At 39.6% G+C, this 16,295-nt stretch overlaps 1 protein-coding gene across 1 annotated transcript; it reads right to left on the minus strand.

Annotated features, from left to right (window-relative positions):
* Window positions 1-9: 9 nt before the first annotated feature.
* On the minus strand, window positions 10-16,289 carry LOC137281134 (uncharacterized). The gene is made up of 16 exons (XM_067812263.1): window positions 15,153-16,289; window positions 14,733-14,814; window positions 13,294-13,800; window positions 13,007-13,053; window positions 12,650-12,734; window positions 12,433-12,482; window positions 11,977-12,016; window positions 10,348-10,427; window positions 9,780-9,837; window positions 8,965-9,077; window positions 8,466-8,526; window positions 7,990-8,045; window positions 7,319-7,370; window positions 6,498-6,613; window positions 6,268-6,331; window positions 10-2,443 (listed from the first exon to the last, which is right to left on the minus strand). Exons 1-16 carry the CDS (start codon window positions 16,287-16,289, stop codon window positions 1,749-1,751), a joined length of 3,243 nt encoding a protein of 1,080 aa, XP_067668364.1. The 3' UTR covers window positions 10-1,748.
* Between the last annotated feature and the right edge of the window lie 6 nt (window positions 16,290-16,295).

Genomic DNA, 16,295 nt, shown 5'->3' on the forward strand with positions numbered 1-16,295 from the left:
AGTAGAAAGATGAAGGGATAGTTATATTATACAGAGTAATAGAGACTAAGCTGAACTGGTGTCGTCTGCCGGGATATTGCAGGAATTTTGCGGAGAGTGGTGTAAACACATATTCATCCAGTACAGCATATTGTTGGTATATGGCAGAGCTAATGCCGATGTGGTGTGAAAACTAAGAGATGTATACTGTGTAAATATTTTATAAAATGATGATTGTTTGTCGTCTATTGTATCACTAGAAAGATGAAAGGATAGTTATATCATACAGAGGAATACAAACTACGCTGAACTCCGCATGTCATCTGACACAAACAACGTTCCTGGTGTCCCCTGCCTGGAAATATTGCCGGTTTGATTTGAAAATATTAACGCACTCTCTTTACAACTTTGACATTTTGATTACATACTGCCATCTAGAAAATGGTCAAATGTAACACGTTATATTTGGGATTACACTTTCTTATTAAAGTACAAATTATAGTACTTTTTTGTTGATTCAAATCCGGGATTCGAGCCAACGCTCTCAGATTCAGGCAACTAATCGCCAGCACTCAGCCGCCCAACCCGCTCAGCCACCGCAACTTCCACACTCATCAGAGGGGTACACAAAAGAGGCAGTCTAGACTACTAGTTGCCCGACTTTCATATTTGTGGAAGTACTCGCCTTTGATTACAGCACGTGCATATCGAAAATTGATGTATGGTACGTCAGATGGGTCCAAATGATCACACAAACAAATAAAATTACGATAATAATAAACATATGTTGTTTTACTTTCTTTCCATGTGGAGAAATATTTAACCCTGTGCCGACTTGTATGGCTGAACCCGATATTTATATGATATTTCATGCTTTTCTGTTTACATGTAACGTTATGACAAATAAACCGTACAGTTTGACTTTAACCGTGTCAACTAAAATATGTATACAGTTTTACTTCGTACATTTTCTATGACTTGACCATTCAATCAATTTCCCTTAACCTTCCACCCAACCTCCCTTAACCCAAACTGGTCTGTGGCGAACCCTTATATTCTTCTGACATTACACTTCTAAATACAAACTGGACGTGAATGTGGGTCCATGTTAGTACTGGGGATTGGTTGAGATCTCACTATTGATGATCGTTTCATTACCAACGAACAATCATCGAAAAAATCAGATTTTCCTATCCAGGTTGTTATTTGATGCAACTTGCTACTTAAAACTGATGACCAGTATATCATGAACATAAACATCCTGGAGTCTTCAAGAAATTTTCATTCATATCTTTTCAGTTACTGAAGCCAGCTTTCTAAGAAATAAACACGTTTTCAGACCCTGACAAATTGACAATTTCAAATATATGTTCCCTCATCAAGTGTTTCAAACTCTAAAACAGATGTTCCAAAATCGTTTGTGTTCGATTATGAGGAAATGTGATCGATTGTTTGGTCGTTAGGTCACTGCGACCAATCTTCGATTATTTCAATAAATCAATACCACTTGTCCATTTACTGTTTGCTTTCATGACACAAGTAGGTGGGATATTCATATGTTATATGAGTATTAACCTTCTATCGTCCCATAGAACCAGGGATAATGTCAATCAAGTTGTAAACGCAAAGACAGTGTTCCTGCGGCGTGGAGTTCAGCTTTATACCAGCCTCCAATTATTACTATTATGATTCCCCTGAAAAAAACATTTCTGACATTTTGAAGACACCTTCTCCAATCTCAGTTTCCAAGCTCTGATTTTTCTGTTAGTTCAGGCTAATACTTTGTGTATTAGGGATTTTTTGCTGTCTGTGAGTTTGATGTGTTTCCCACTGATAAGTTTCATTCTGACATTGTACTCGTTTGTCCAGGGCCCAACACCAAACGCTGGACAGAGTGCTTCTCCAAACTCGGCATTGATCGTCAACAGAATAACCTCCCTTTTCAGATCAATGAAGGCAAGTCTGCCCTTCGCCACATCCAGCACAACGCCGTAAGATATATAGTCGGAGATGCCTGGTGTATTACCCATTGTGTCAGCGAAACAGTGGACATTTTCCTGTCCATCGTACACCAAAGTGCAGATAGAAGAACGATGCCTTGAACAGCCTCCTATACGAACACTCCATGATCGGGGGCGTGAGAACAGCCACACACCTCTGTCCATTTGGGACTCTTCACAAACACCAACCTCCAGGAGAGTGAGCCAAGCACCTATAGGCTTTCTTGGTGTGACCTTTGTGTGACTCTCCCAGTACCGAGGTCCGGGAAGGATGGAGGTGGGGTCGCCTGGGGATGGACGGAGAGGGATGACAGCTGCGCTTCTAGTACCGCAGTAGTTTTGAAGTCGGGTGGTATCTATATGTTCACAAGTGCTGATGGCCGACATGTTCACCAGTTCCCAGCCGCGGGTCACATCACAATACCTTGTATTTACCACTTCTGTGTCGAAGTGTAAGGGAGGACCTGTCAAATAAACAGCATTCCTAGACTGCCGCCATTTTCCCGGAAGTAACTTCGGAATTGCCTTGAATGTCGTCTACTTATATCTACAAGTCAGCAAGACATCAGTCTTCAGTTATTGCAAATAAAAATATTGGTCTAATCGTGTTATACCTTCTGTAATTGCGTACATTATGTAAACAAATCATCTGCATTAAAGACGAGTTTAAGTATAAAATACCCACTGAGTTTATCGATAGACGACTGGCAGAATGTGTAGACTTTAGAATAAATGCAAAAATGATATAATACATAAATAAACTACTTTCCTCATTTTCTTACAACCACACACGTTTCAAGAATAAGTATTAATTAGAACACTGGGTTTACTGAGAACATATTACCAGTATCGAAAGGTAAATTTTGTCACGTGACGTGGCAAACTTATCTCTCAGATGTTCAGTAAATCTTAGAATCTCGAAACTTAGTATTGGAACTATTCATAATTTATACATGTCCGAGATTTCATACTTTTTGTTGAAATAAGCTCAATGGAATTAAGATCGAATGAGTTCCAAGTTTTATGCAAATGATATACCGAATAATCAGCGTCATGTTTTATCAATTTTGAAAACATCATCAGCGGCAATAATTCATTCATACTAAAATACCAAAACGATCTACTTGATGCACATCATATTACACCTCAATATGTTTCAACAACCGAACAGCTATAAATGTGACGACCTGACCTGAAATTAGGTGTTATCTACTGCTAGACACATATTAGATGATCCTGCGCACTAAACGCATTTGTGACAAGAGAGGCGGTACAACGAATTGGACGAGTACACTTGGCTGCTACAGGTAGCTTGACGATTATGCACGTGCAATACATGCTAACCGTGACATGAAATCAACATCGCTACTGATTAAAACCTGTCTCGCGACTGTGTAATACCTGTCTCGCTACTGTACTGTTTGAATACTAACCATTTCTCTGGAACCGGTTATATAAATTTCCAAGACATGTATTCCCGGTCGATCACCAGCGGAATTATGGACGAAAATCAGCCCGTACAGAGAAATAAGAACAAAATTATGGGATAAAAATATTTCCCCCTTGCTACTCTGATTTAGCCACCACCATTCAGTAACAGATAACTTTTAACATATTAAAAAGTTTAATGAAACACAATTAACTATATGTAGTTATTATCTATTTAATATTTAGCAGACGAAAAGTCAACTTTACCCATTAAAACAACACCGCATATTCCTTCGAATGATAAGACTGCAATTTCAGGCATAAGATACTGATATTCTACGCTAACCTTTAGTTAAGACGAAGACAAGTAGATGATTGGGGCATTGACAAGCATTTTAGATATTCAACTATTTTGTTAAAAAAAACCCCAGGAAAATGTCATTTGCTTCGTGAAATGTATCGGTGGTCCTAAACATATTTGCTCAGTATATTGTGTTGAATCAATTCGTTGGGATTGTACCTGTTCCCAAATCGAGTGTGCTATAACAATTCATGCGTGAAACGCACGGGGAAAATGAACTTCTCGATATTTATCAGACAACCTGTCCCCGTCTTGTTTCAAGTGGATCGTTCTGTGGGGCCTTCCCAAGTATGCAAATTGGGGTTATTTGTCAGGTCGTAGATCATCTTAAATGTGTTTACCAGTAGATACGTGATCATTCGGCAAAACTGTCGACAACCTGAGTGATCTCACATGAGATGTGGACTATATATGCAAGCTGTTACGAACAATGCACGAAGGATCACTTGCTATCTGCTATTCAGTTTTTATGTGTTGTGTTAATTTATCTAAGTTATTTAACATAATTTAATTTATTTAAAGGGCGGTGGGGTAGCCTAGTGGTTAAAGCGTTCGCTCGTCACGCCGAAGACCCGGGTTCGATTCCCCACATGGGTACAATGTGTGAGGCCCATTTTCTGGTGTCCCCCGCCGTGATATTGCTGGAACATTGCTAAAAGCGGCGTAAAACCAAACTCACTCACTCACTCACTAATTTATTTAATGAGTGATTAGGATAATAGAGTATTGCAGTTTGACCAGGTCTTACTGAAACAGTCTCTATTACCGTTAATGACAGAGGTATACTTTGTTAACTTGGTACATTCAGTGAGCTCCTTCTGTATGGACTGGAATGTTGGTGGGAACTTATTCTTTCTAAAGTAGAAAATGATTCGTTTTGACAGGATGATGACAAGGTTTAAAGGGGGTTATTTTTTGTTAGATAGAACGTCCTCTTTGCTTATTGTTCCTGGACTTTGTAGTTTGTACCATATCCTACTTTCCGGGTTCTTCACGTGCAAAGTTGAATAATAACAATGTCGCTCATTGTAAATAACAAAGATTATGGTTAAGTTTTTTCCGTGCTATTAAACGATGTAAGGTTTAGTTTGGCTGTTGTCAGTTTTCTGCATAATGATCCTATCTCATACAACAAACCGACACGGACCGAACTGAAGGCCTTGTACCGCAATACGTACCGTACCGTGGTGAGAGTGTACCGTGTCACCCCTGCTACCAGATGGCATTAGGAGATGCAAATGCAGCGCATCTATGAAAAGTCTCTGATAAACGTGACCCGTTAAAATTGGTCTTCAGCAGCCCATGCTTGTCGTAAGGGGAAACTAACGGGATCGAGTGGTCGGGCACGCTGACTCGGTTGACGCATGTCATTATATCCTACTTTCGATATTCATCATGTTGATCACTGGCTTGTCTGGTTCAGACTCGATTATCTGCTTCACGGTATAGCTGGAATATTGCTGAGGTATCGACTCCTCATCCCCCATCCAAATACATGCACATACTAGCGTATTTTCCCAGTCAGCTATGCAATACCCTTACGTCATGGCAGATATAGTCAAAAGCTGTCTTGAAGAGATATGTCAAGAGTGTCTTTCAACACTTTATCAGGTCAGTATCTGCTCCGTGGGATTCTTGTGGGAGACAGGTTCCTGCCAGTTGGTTAGCATGTTTAAATTTAGCAGTGGCAAGCAACTGTGATAGAGCAATAGTGATGATTGTACAGTTTTGTCTATTATTTGTCTATTATTTCTGTCTATTATGGTGAGTATAGTCTGTCCTTGAACCACATTATTTTCCCTACTGCCTAACCCTCCCTGCAGCGCCAAAGCCCTAAACCAAGCAAGTCTAGATTTCCTCAAGTTCTTATTCTCTGGTCTTCCTTGGGCCCCTTTACAATTTATATGGGTTTGTTTTGTATTATCAAACTTGCCCCGTGTAGATCCTGGGAAGAGTAGGTCTTCCCCAACCCATGCTTGTTGTAAGAGGCGACTAACGGAATCGGGTGGTCAGACTCGCTGACTTCGTTGACACGTGTCATCGGTTCCCAATTGCGCAGATCGATGCTCATGTTGTTGATCACTGGAGTGTCTGGACCAGACTCGATTATTTACAGACCGTCGCCATATAGCTTTAATATTTGCGAGTGCGGCGTAAAACTAAACACACTCGCTTACTCTTTTGGGACAGTCTTTGATGAAATCAACACGGTGATTTGTCAAGCCTTATATTCATATCTTATCGGGGCATACGAATGCTCTGAATCCATATATATCAAGTTTCTAATTATGCTCAGCAGAGTGGTTTCCAAGTTCAGCGTCTCCGTTTGCTTATCACTGGGTTGTCTGGTCCAGACTCGATTATTTACAGACCGCCGCCATATAACTGGAATATTGCTGAGTGCGGCATAAAACTTAACTCACTCACTACTATCAAAATTATATATATTCAGAGACTAAGCGTTAGAGTATGGTGATCAATATTACTAAGCAGGAATACCTGTTTCTAGTTCAGCTTCTTGTCTTTGCAGACTAGTACGTCTGTCAGAATCATCTTCTATTCCCTGATAAAGATAGAAAGACACACATTAAACAGGTTCCACTGTACATAAACTGATACATTTCTGTACATGATCAATGTAATCTGTTGATTCTGGAATGGTAGGTATGGATATTAAACGTCACTGTTCCAGTTTTCAGGAAAACTTTGTGTGCACACATTATTCTTACATCTTGTAGTATTTTCAGCATGTGTTTCTGGCTCAGTAGTCCATGTTGAAACTGTCTCAGTTCATGCACTTGACTTCTAGTCGCGATACGGCCCTTGTCTTCGGTTATACGTTGCACTATAATCAGAGAGTAAAAATGGCCATAATTATCAAATAATAGTGATAATTGTGACCCAGAACATCTTTTATGAATTGCACAGAGAATTTTATGTTTAATCCATTTCAGAATTTCCTCGAAAGTTTCTTAAATATTACAAAAACATGCCAATGTATGCATACCAAACAGAACAATAAGAGGGTAAGATTCTTTATGGATAACAACTTCTTTATTACATATGATGCGACGTTTCGGTATGGATCCTTATACCGTTGTCCAGCAAGAGTGGAGTAATACATCACAGAAGTGGTGTGACAGATCCTTATACCGTTGTCAAGCAAGACATCTCAAGTCACTCTCGCCTGACAATGGTATAAGTGATAATATAAAAGAATGGCCTCAAGGCTGACTGTGCCAGGATCACCTCTATCTAGATGCTACATTCATTTAGTTTAGTACATTGTTTATAAAATTATGAAAAGAAAATTTTAAATTAAAAAAAACCCAAAACACTAGTCACGTGCCCGAATCAATTCCTCTGTATACTCGAAGAACATGATCACCACGGATATCGGAACAACGATGATCTAAAACATTTTCAAACGTTTGCAGTTGATTATTGGTAATCATCTTTTAATCTGTTTTAGATATGTTTCACTAGTTATCAACCATTGTGGCTTGTACTAAACTCTGATCATAAGTGAGAATTGGATATTTCGTTTTACCATTGAGTTGTTGGTTTTTAGGAGCTCCCTCGGGTATCATTGTTCTTGAAACCTGAATAAAAACAACAAAGTTTTTTCGCAATGACAAAGCAGATATTATATTCCTCATTGTCAAACATAATTGTGCCAGCTTGGGGCTCCTTTCACGAAGCAATCTTAACTAAGGTTAACCTTAACTCTTATTCTTTAACATTGCACTAAGGTTACCTTAGTGACTTACCATCACCTTAGTGCTTCATGAAAGGAGGCCCAGGGTATATAGCGTCTGCGCTGGGCTCCGACACTGACGCAGCGTAGCGGAGGCGCAACAGACTCCGAAACCTGTCTGAAATTGTGCACACTGATAAAACACAAACAGAAACATGAATCTGTACAAAATTGTATTCATAATTTATAACAAAAATTAAACAAAACAATATTTGTTTCCAAGCATAGTATTCATGTGTAGATACTACATGGGCGTTCCAAGGCATCATATAAATCTTCAGTGTGGACTTACGTCATTTTCAAAAAGTGTGAGTGAGTGATGTGGGTTCGCCACCTCACCCCCAACCCCAGCCCCCCGGATCCGTACATGTATTATCATCAACCCCATGCAGTAAGAACGGAAAACCAAAACCATTTTCTATTTTGCAGCTATTCTACTTCCCTTGAACAGTTAGAATTCTTACTTCATGCTGTGTCTTGCTGCTCTGCTTCAGTGATGTTTTGTCTTGTAGCACTACAACTGGAAAAGAACGTAATAAGCTTTATATTTGCAGAGACTCATACTCAACCCAACATAAGGGTCCTCAAAGGTACACGGTGCCACAGAGACCAGTGTTATACAACCAATGCTGCTTTTATGTAGTGTGTTGGTCAGTTGACTGGGGAGGGTTTTAGGTTTTGTCAGAATACAATGTCACACAGTTAAATTCTTATAGATATTTACAGTTAACGGGACAATGTATAGTAAGGTAAATCCCTTGTTTACCCATTAATGCCAAGCTCCAGACAGGGAAAGAACAAGTTCCATTTTTTTATATCTTTCAGTATGATTCGATCGAGGATCAAGGCATTAACCGCCCACTCTCTAGCAGCAGGCCCATTAAACCATGGATGTCACACTAACTCATCACACAAGTGCAAAGAATGAAAACATACGTACGTTGTTGTAAGTATTCCAGTTTAGTCTGAAGACAGATGATGTCAGTCTTGCTGTTCCTCACCTATCCGCCAGAATAAATAACATCAAAATGTACGTGGTTATATTGTTACTAGGTATAATCGGCCCTCTCAGCATAAAGACCACAACTTCTCCTTCCTTACCCGGTAAGATCCGACATTCTATTCTCGAAACGTTCGTAACCCCATTCTTTACACACTGGCTACGATCAAAGTTAAGGGCTTAACTTCTTAGGGCTACGAACGTTTGTGGTGCCCTTAAGTGCACAATGGTCTTAAGCGCACAGAAAGTATTAATATTCATCAGTGGGCGGAGCTTATGTGACGGCGTCACATTCACAGCACAGTATCTGTCCTGGACTCGAATATTTACAGGCGATAAAGCAGGAATATTGCTTAGTGCGAAGAACAAACAAACAAACAAAAAAACTTCTCCTTGCTAATATAGGAATCTGTTCTGATGGGATGTATACAGATCGTACCAGTCGTCCTAGGGGTCGCCAGAGGACAATCCAATCTATCTGTGATAGAACCGTTCTCAGTTTCTGCATCCCCTTGCCTCCGTCCGTGGGCTGTGGGTAATCCTCGCCATACACTGTTATAAATAACAATACGTCTCAGATATTTGAAATAAGACTATAACATGTATCTATAATGGTCCTCACATTTTTTGCTTAACACTTACGCATTTTGCACCTTTCGATGAAGTGGATTTCATGAAAACTCATGGTAAAATGTTTACAGATATGCAAGCATGTGACACAGCAAGTTGGCTTCAAGTCGTGATTAGTAACGTAAATGATGCAGGAACGCATGGTACAGATAAGTATAGAGATTATTATACGAGCAAGTGTGCCATACGATATATACGAAATGAGTGTGAAATTTTGCATTCCCCGACCGAGAGCAAGAGCAATACTAAAAGTAGCATGTATTTGTATAAGTCTTGTGATTCACTAGCAAGTGTAATCCTTTCTCTACTATTCATTTTACTCGTGTACATTAAATTTGTGCAGTAAAACACAGTAAGCATGCCCGATTGCCCTGTTTATTGACGTCACGTTCAATTGTTTAATGACGTCACACACAATAAGCAATGGCTGTCCGACAAATGTGCACGTGCACAAATTATAATTTTATATATATATATGACACTGATTAAGTTTCACCATATGGTCAATAAATCAATTTACGCATTCTTTTTTTCTTCGCTAATATGCAATGCTTTGGGGGCATTTTTGCATGCATCTTTTGATTTTCTACAGTTTTTTTTTTAATCAGCTAATTATATACTCACACAACAATATTTTGTTTCCACACGAGCTGACCAACGAATGCTCCGCCGGACCAAATATCTGAAACAGTAGTAACTGGGTACTGTAGAAACACTTTGATTTGATCTTCTCAACAATACGCACTGACACACACATGTTGACTTTATATAATCACGTTTCTTCCGATATGTGCATTTCAACTGTGCGGGGATATATAAAGACTGTGTGGGGATAAAGACTGTGTGGGGATATATAAGAGAGTAATATATGTTTTGTTTAACGCCCTACTCAGCAATATTCCAGCTATATGGCAGCTGTCTGCAAATAAGTGAGCCTGGATCAAACAATCCAGTGATCAACATGGTGAGCATCGATCTATGCAAATGAGATATGATGACATGTGTCAACCCTGTCTGACCACCCGATACCGTTCGTGACTTTTCACGACAAGCACGGGTATTGATGGGTATGGATCAAATGAGTCAAACCACACCATCCGTGGCTTCTTACGACAACCATGGCCCCGGGTTGCTGAAGATCAATTCTAACCCGGAACTTCACGGGTAGTAATAAATGACGGTATGAACGTACCTGTTTATGTCTCGTGATGTCATGGAGACACGGTGGCATCAGTTCCGTCGTTGATAAAAGTTGATCAGTTGTTTCTTGTTCTTGTTACAAAGAAATTGACATTTGACATGTCGGAATGGCACAGCGTTGTATAAATGATTCATGTGCGCCACAAACATATGGGCATACATTTCTATAGCACATTTCTCTTTTCCCTTTACATTTGAATAGAACTGTACTCATATTTGTAATTGTTCAGAAATGGACAAAACGCATTTATAGTAAGAGACATGTATGATATTATACTCATGGAAAAATTAAGGGAACGCATGTTTCTTAGGGCATCTAAACAAATTATGTTTACTACCTTCAGCACCGTGTATTTATCGTTTTCGTGAAGAGCAGTTCACTCAAACTCACCATAATGCTTTCCATGCACGTGCACTACATGTTCCTAAAGTTACATGCACTTAGATTTACACGTGACATGTATGTGCACTGTCAAACACAACGGTTAAAAACATTGTTAACATGGCGAGACAGTACTTAACTTTGGCACAGAAATGGGAGGCAATTGGCATGGTTAATGGTGGAAGCTCATTACGACAGGTTGCAACAACTTTTCACAAGTTTGTTAGTGTGATATCCAGATTTTGGAATCTCTATAGAGCGACTGGTGACGTCAAAATGAGGTGTGGTCGGGGACGGAAAAAGAAAACCACCCCACGGGATGACCGGACCCTACGCCTTATTGCTCTGCGAGACAGGCTCAAATCCTCCTCCAAAATCAATACGGAATTCAGGCGAAGAACAAACGTCAGAATTTGTTCACGTACAGTGGTTGGTTGGAATCAACATAAATGAGCACCACAAGCGCTTGAGACTGCAGTGGGCACGGAACCATAGAGGAAGAACCGTACGTCAATGGAGAAACACCATGTTTAGTGATGAGAGCAGGTACACACTAGACCATAATGACGGTCGAATTCAAGTTTGGAGACGCGTTGGGGAACGTCACAGTACCTGCACCATCAAACAGCATGATCGTTATGGAGGGGGCTCTGTTATGGTGTGGGGTGGGTTTCCCTTTAACCACAAAACAGATCTTGTGCGTGTTGATGGCAGGATAACAGGTATACGATATCGTGACGAGATCTTGAACCCGATTGTGATCCCATTTGCGCGTACAGCAGGTCGAATGTTCGAGTTCCAGCATGACAATGCCCGTCCTCACATCGCTCATGTTTGTCGGGACAGACTGAGGGCTGCAGGTGTCCGGGTGTTGTAATGGCCGGCTCATAGTCCTGACCTTAACCCCATCGGACATCTTTGGGATGTTCTTGGCCGCAATGTTCGGGACAGACCTGTTCAACCCAACAATTTGGATGAACTTTTCGTGGCTCAACGGGACGAATGGCGTAGAATTCCGATTGGTACCATCCGTACACTCATTCGCAGCATGCCACGATGATGCCAAGCAGTTCTCCAGAGACACGGGGGACACACCCGATATTGATTTTCATCACATGACATGAGCCTTTTCATCTGTATCAACTTTTCTCTTACTGTTTAAAAGTTTAAACGTCACAGCATTTTCATCCGTTCCCTTAAATTTTTCCATGAGTATATTGTAATTATTATGTATATTACCTTCAGAAAGCGGCAATTGCTTCCCGTAGCCTTCTGTTTTCTGCAAGAGTAAATGTTGGTAAAAGTGACAAAAACCTTTCCGCACCCACAAGAAATCTCCCCTAGTTCTTATGTATATTACAGCAGGTCTGCCACTGGCATCACAAAATGTTGCCGATTGTATTACGAATGACGAAACACACTATTATTATGACAGGAACAGATTCCCCTAGTAATTGTGGCCGGAGTCACACATGATATGTAACAACTGTATTTTAAACTTGGGACATCTTAATATAGCAGTGTAGATAGTTAATAAAGGTACGATACATGATATGTAACAACTGTATTTTAAACTTGGGACATCTTAATATAGCAGTGTAGATAGTTAATAAAGGTACGATACATGATATGTAACAACTGTATTTTAAACTTGGGACATCTTAATATAGCAGTGTATATAGTTAATAAAGGTACCCTTTCGAAAACTCCGATGTGGTTGACTATGTCTGCGAGTTCTCCAACATCTGAAATAATATAATGTTTGGTGGAGATTTGGTAAACACGAACACAATTATAATGTAAATACATAAGGCTGACACGAAGACATGGATGTAAAACACAGCAGTTTCTCATCTCTGCTACATGTGCTCCAAATGTTCCTAAGACAAAGAAGAAATAATTGTATAGTTACCTTGCAAGCTAAACAGCTGTTCTTCCACATCGTCTCGAGAAGGTTCAGTCTGTTTCTGCCATGGCTGTTTCATTTGCAGCTGTTCCTGAAAGGAAATACAACACTTTCATTTGTCAGGATACTACAATAAATACATGTGTATATTTGTGAAAATATATGATCGGTTCACAGTCATTTACATAACTCTGCTGAATTTTTGACAGAAATGTTATCTATTTAGAAACATTCGATAACGGTGGGGGTGTCGTCATGTCTAAGACCGTGACATTCATGGAATGGTGCTTAAAGTGACGTAAAACTAAACTCTCTCATCCACTTACTCATATATATGCAAAAACTAAAACTGGTCACTCTTACTTTGCATTGCATGCCCTTCTTCAAATTGACCTCGTTGATGTACAAAGCTAGAATACAAATATAAACGTTCAGTTAGAAATAACAAAATTGATATTTCACACAATATATTCGACAATATGTTTGAACACAAATGTTCAGTAAGAAGTAACAAAATTGATATTTAGCACAAAATATTGGACAAAATGTTTGAACAATGTAATTATAAACCAAAAGCCATAGATCGATGTAGACAGTACATAAAATTATAGTTTGTGTTAGCAGGGATTTCACATATCGAACAGACTTACGTTGTGCCACCTGTACTTGTGGGTGTTTTAGTTGTACAAGTCCTGCTCCCTCTGAACGTTCAGTGGTATTGTTTTGAACATGAATTATAAAGGTTTTCATGATCATTCTACATAGAGCAATGTCCATGACGAGTGAATGGGGAAGAGACATCTGCATCGCCTGTGTTGAAAAGGAATCCACTTGTGCCTTCAATGACTCTTCACAACAGAAATCAGCTTCCTTGACCACTCCATGCACAAGGCTAAAATTAGGTTTCACCTCTCTTCGTATGAACGTCTTCACTTTACGAGCCAGTGCAGAGTTGTATAACTTTGAACTTTGAACCTTTGTGGGGTCAGCTTCAGAATACACAGATAACAACAGCAGTGGTTCTGATGGCCTGAATATACAGACATCAAAGAGTATGGATGATGGCGGTATCAGCCTGGTACTAAGCAGGTCTAAGACACACGAGTTTCCATATACAACGGCATATATATATATATATATTGCATGAACGCACACATCTTGTATGCACACATATTGCATGCACACGTGCATATTACATGCACATGCATTCCCATGCATAAACCCATTTTATATAGAACAGTAAGTTAGATACCTTTCATTTCATCTCTTGTCATTTTCTTTGTTTCATCTTCTGTCAGTCTACACTGCTGATGGGTACCTGTATTTTAATGCCGTGGTAGATCATGAGTGATGACACATCATCAAAAGTACAAGCTAGTAACACATGACGCATTATAATAATATCAGTATATCAATCCCGTACTGGGATTCGAACCATGGACAAACGCCTTGTCCACATTGACCACAGAGACTGGCCACCTTAGCAAGCTGACAAGGTTAGGATATCTATGTAATGACTCAACGCTCTGCTGCATTAACTAAATCCAAAGTTTGCGACTAGGGTCCTAAGAACCATGTCTCTCATTCCTAGATAAACATATATCAAAACAAATACCTTTTTATTGAAAGAAAGAACATTTTTCATATTTAATATAGTATGAAATAGCAATAGTTGTTTCTCAGTCAGGTGTCACGTGATAATGTCTTACGTCAATGACAAATACAGTATGTGAGTGAGTGAATATTGTTTTGCGTCGTCCTCAGCAATTTGTAAGTCATTTTAGGGAGGGGACATCAGAAATGGGCTTCGCATTTAGTACTAATGTGTGGAATCTTCGGTGTGATGCGTTAAATATCTGGCTACCCTACCGGCCCTGTTGGGATTCGAACAACTATTCTGGGGCTCCTTCATGAAGCAACCTTTGCTAAGGTTAACCTTAACTCACATTCTTTGCCTGAGGTGACATTGCACTAAGTCCATCTTATTAAGTTACGATCATCTTAGTGCTTTGTGAAAGGGGCCCCTGCTAAGATACGTTATGACACGCGCATGTCTAATAGTATGTTTATTATTGAAACATAATATTACCTCTTTCTGTGTGATGTGTAAGCTGTAAGACGTCTGTCTCAATACGTGTTGCCATGCATTCTGGGTACATGTCCTCATCCGACTGATAAGGAGACGATTCATATGAATCTGATGAAACAAACTCCTCATCTGAGGACGCCGACGACGACGAAGGTGTATTTGATGACATATTTGACTTGGTTGTCAAAATGTTTGTCCGAAATATAACACACTATCCCATAAGAGTGATGCACAACACAAAATGTTTATGTAACTGTTGAGGTATCCATAAAAACAAGGTATTCATTGTCATTAGAAGAATCTGTTGGTGTACGACAAAACACTGTGATCACTGCATCACAAATCCTTAGCCCAACAAATTAGGAATACCAAAAACACATGCTATTTAAAGCTCGTGAAAAAGCCCTTAAGCTTTCTCACCCATTCCTCACAATCCATCCTCTCGATTTTGTTGCCTTTCACTTTGTAAGCTCTAGGGCCTTTCTTGTCAAAGAAGACGACACCTTCAAAAAAGTTCACCACAACTTCTAATACATGTCTTCTAGGAGTTGTATCTGGAACGTCATGAAACTTGACGTCAATGAGGTGTAGATCTGACACGTCTTTGCAGAATGTACCATCTTTGTGCATCACGGATACATCCGAGTGATATTTGTCCATAATACCCTTCTGAAGATCTGTTTCCTTCACCTTCAGCTCAAATCCAACAATTTTGGGAACTTTGACCTTGTAAAGCATGTCATAACTACCCCCAGAATGGTATTTGACATGTTCAATGGTTTCCTCAATACCTACAAAGACCTTTCCCCCTCCATCAACTTTGGACATTGAAGTAATATTGAAACCTAATTTAAGGTCATGCCAAATGTAATCAACAAGCTTTGAAATATCAGTTCCAAATTCTTCCACTTTGTCTGCTACAAGAGCCTTTAGTTCCACGCTTCTGCTCTCTTGGAGGGACGGCAAGTCATTGAGATCTGTGCCATGAGGTGAGTGGCATTTGGAGGTGTTTTTGGACAATATTTCATAAAAGGTTAAAGCAGAAAGATTTGTATTTTCACAATCAGTGGATATCTTTGTGTTGAAATCCACGGTTGAAACACCCTTTGTCTTTCCCACTTGTAATAGTAGAAAATGTTTTCCTTTTTCTGAAGTTTGTATCCATTCAGTGACCCAGTTACGTGTGTATGTATCTACATACAAACGGTTATCACCAATCAGTTCAGTCAGGCGTGATGTCACAAGTTCGTCGAAATGACCCAGATATCTGTCGCTTGGGTCATGTACAATGAAATGTATCAATATTGATCCACCATCAGTGTTCTGCAGAGCTGATACGTTATTTAACAGGCTGTTCAGTGTTTTCTTCTTTTGTCTCTTCACATCCTTCTGACGAACCTTTTTATATATTTTTTCCTTTCCATCTTTCCCCTCCAATCCAAATATTGCAATGTCGATGTGCAGTGGAAAGATATTTGGTTCCGAGTTTATCCCCACAATTTCAGTTTCTATTGATCTACATACATCACATGAGGCTGGATTCTCCTCTGTCGACATTTGTAG

The sequence above is a fragment of the Haliotis asinina genome, chromosome 4, assembly GCF_037392515.1.
Source record: "Haliotis asinina isolate JCU_RB_2024 chromosome 4, JCU_Hal_asi_v2, whole genome shotgun sequence".
NCBI classification, from domain to species: domain Eukaryota; kingdom Metazoa; phylum Mollusca; class Gastropoda; order Lepetellida; family Haliotidae; genus Haliotis; species Haliotis asinina.

Bases quoted from the DNA above. Each gene is read 5' to 3' on its own strand.
- LOC137281134 (XM_067812263.1), bottom strand. From the start codon at position 16,289: ATGTCGACAGAGGAGAATCCAGCCTCATGTGATGTATGTAGATCAATA. The intron at 12,483-12,649 runs GTAACTATACAA...ATATTATTTCAG, and splicing joins ACAGCTGTTTAGCTTGCAAG to ATGTTGGAGAACTCGCAGAC. The intron at 12,017-12,432 runs GTACCTTTATTA...TTACTCTTGCAG, and splicing joins ACATCGGAGTTTTCGAAAGG to AAAACAGAAGGCTACGGGAA.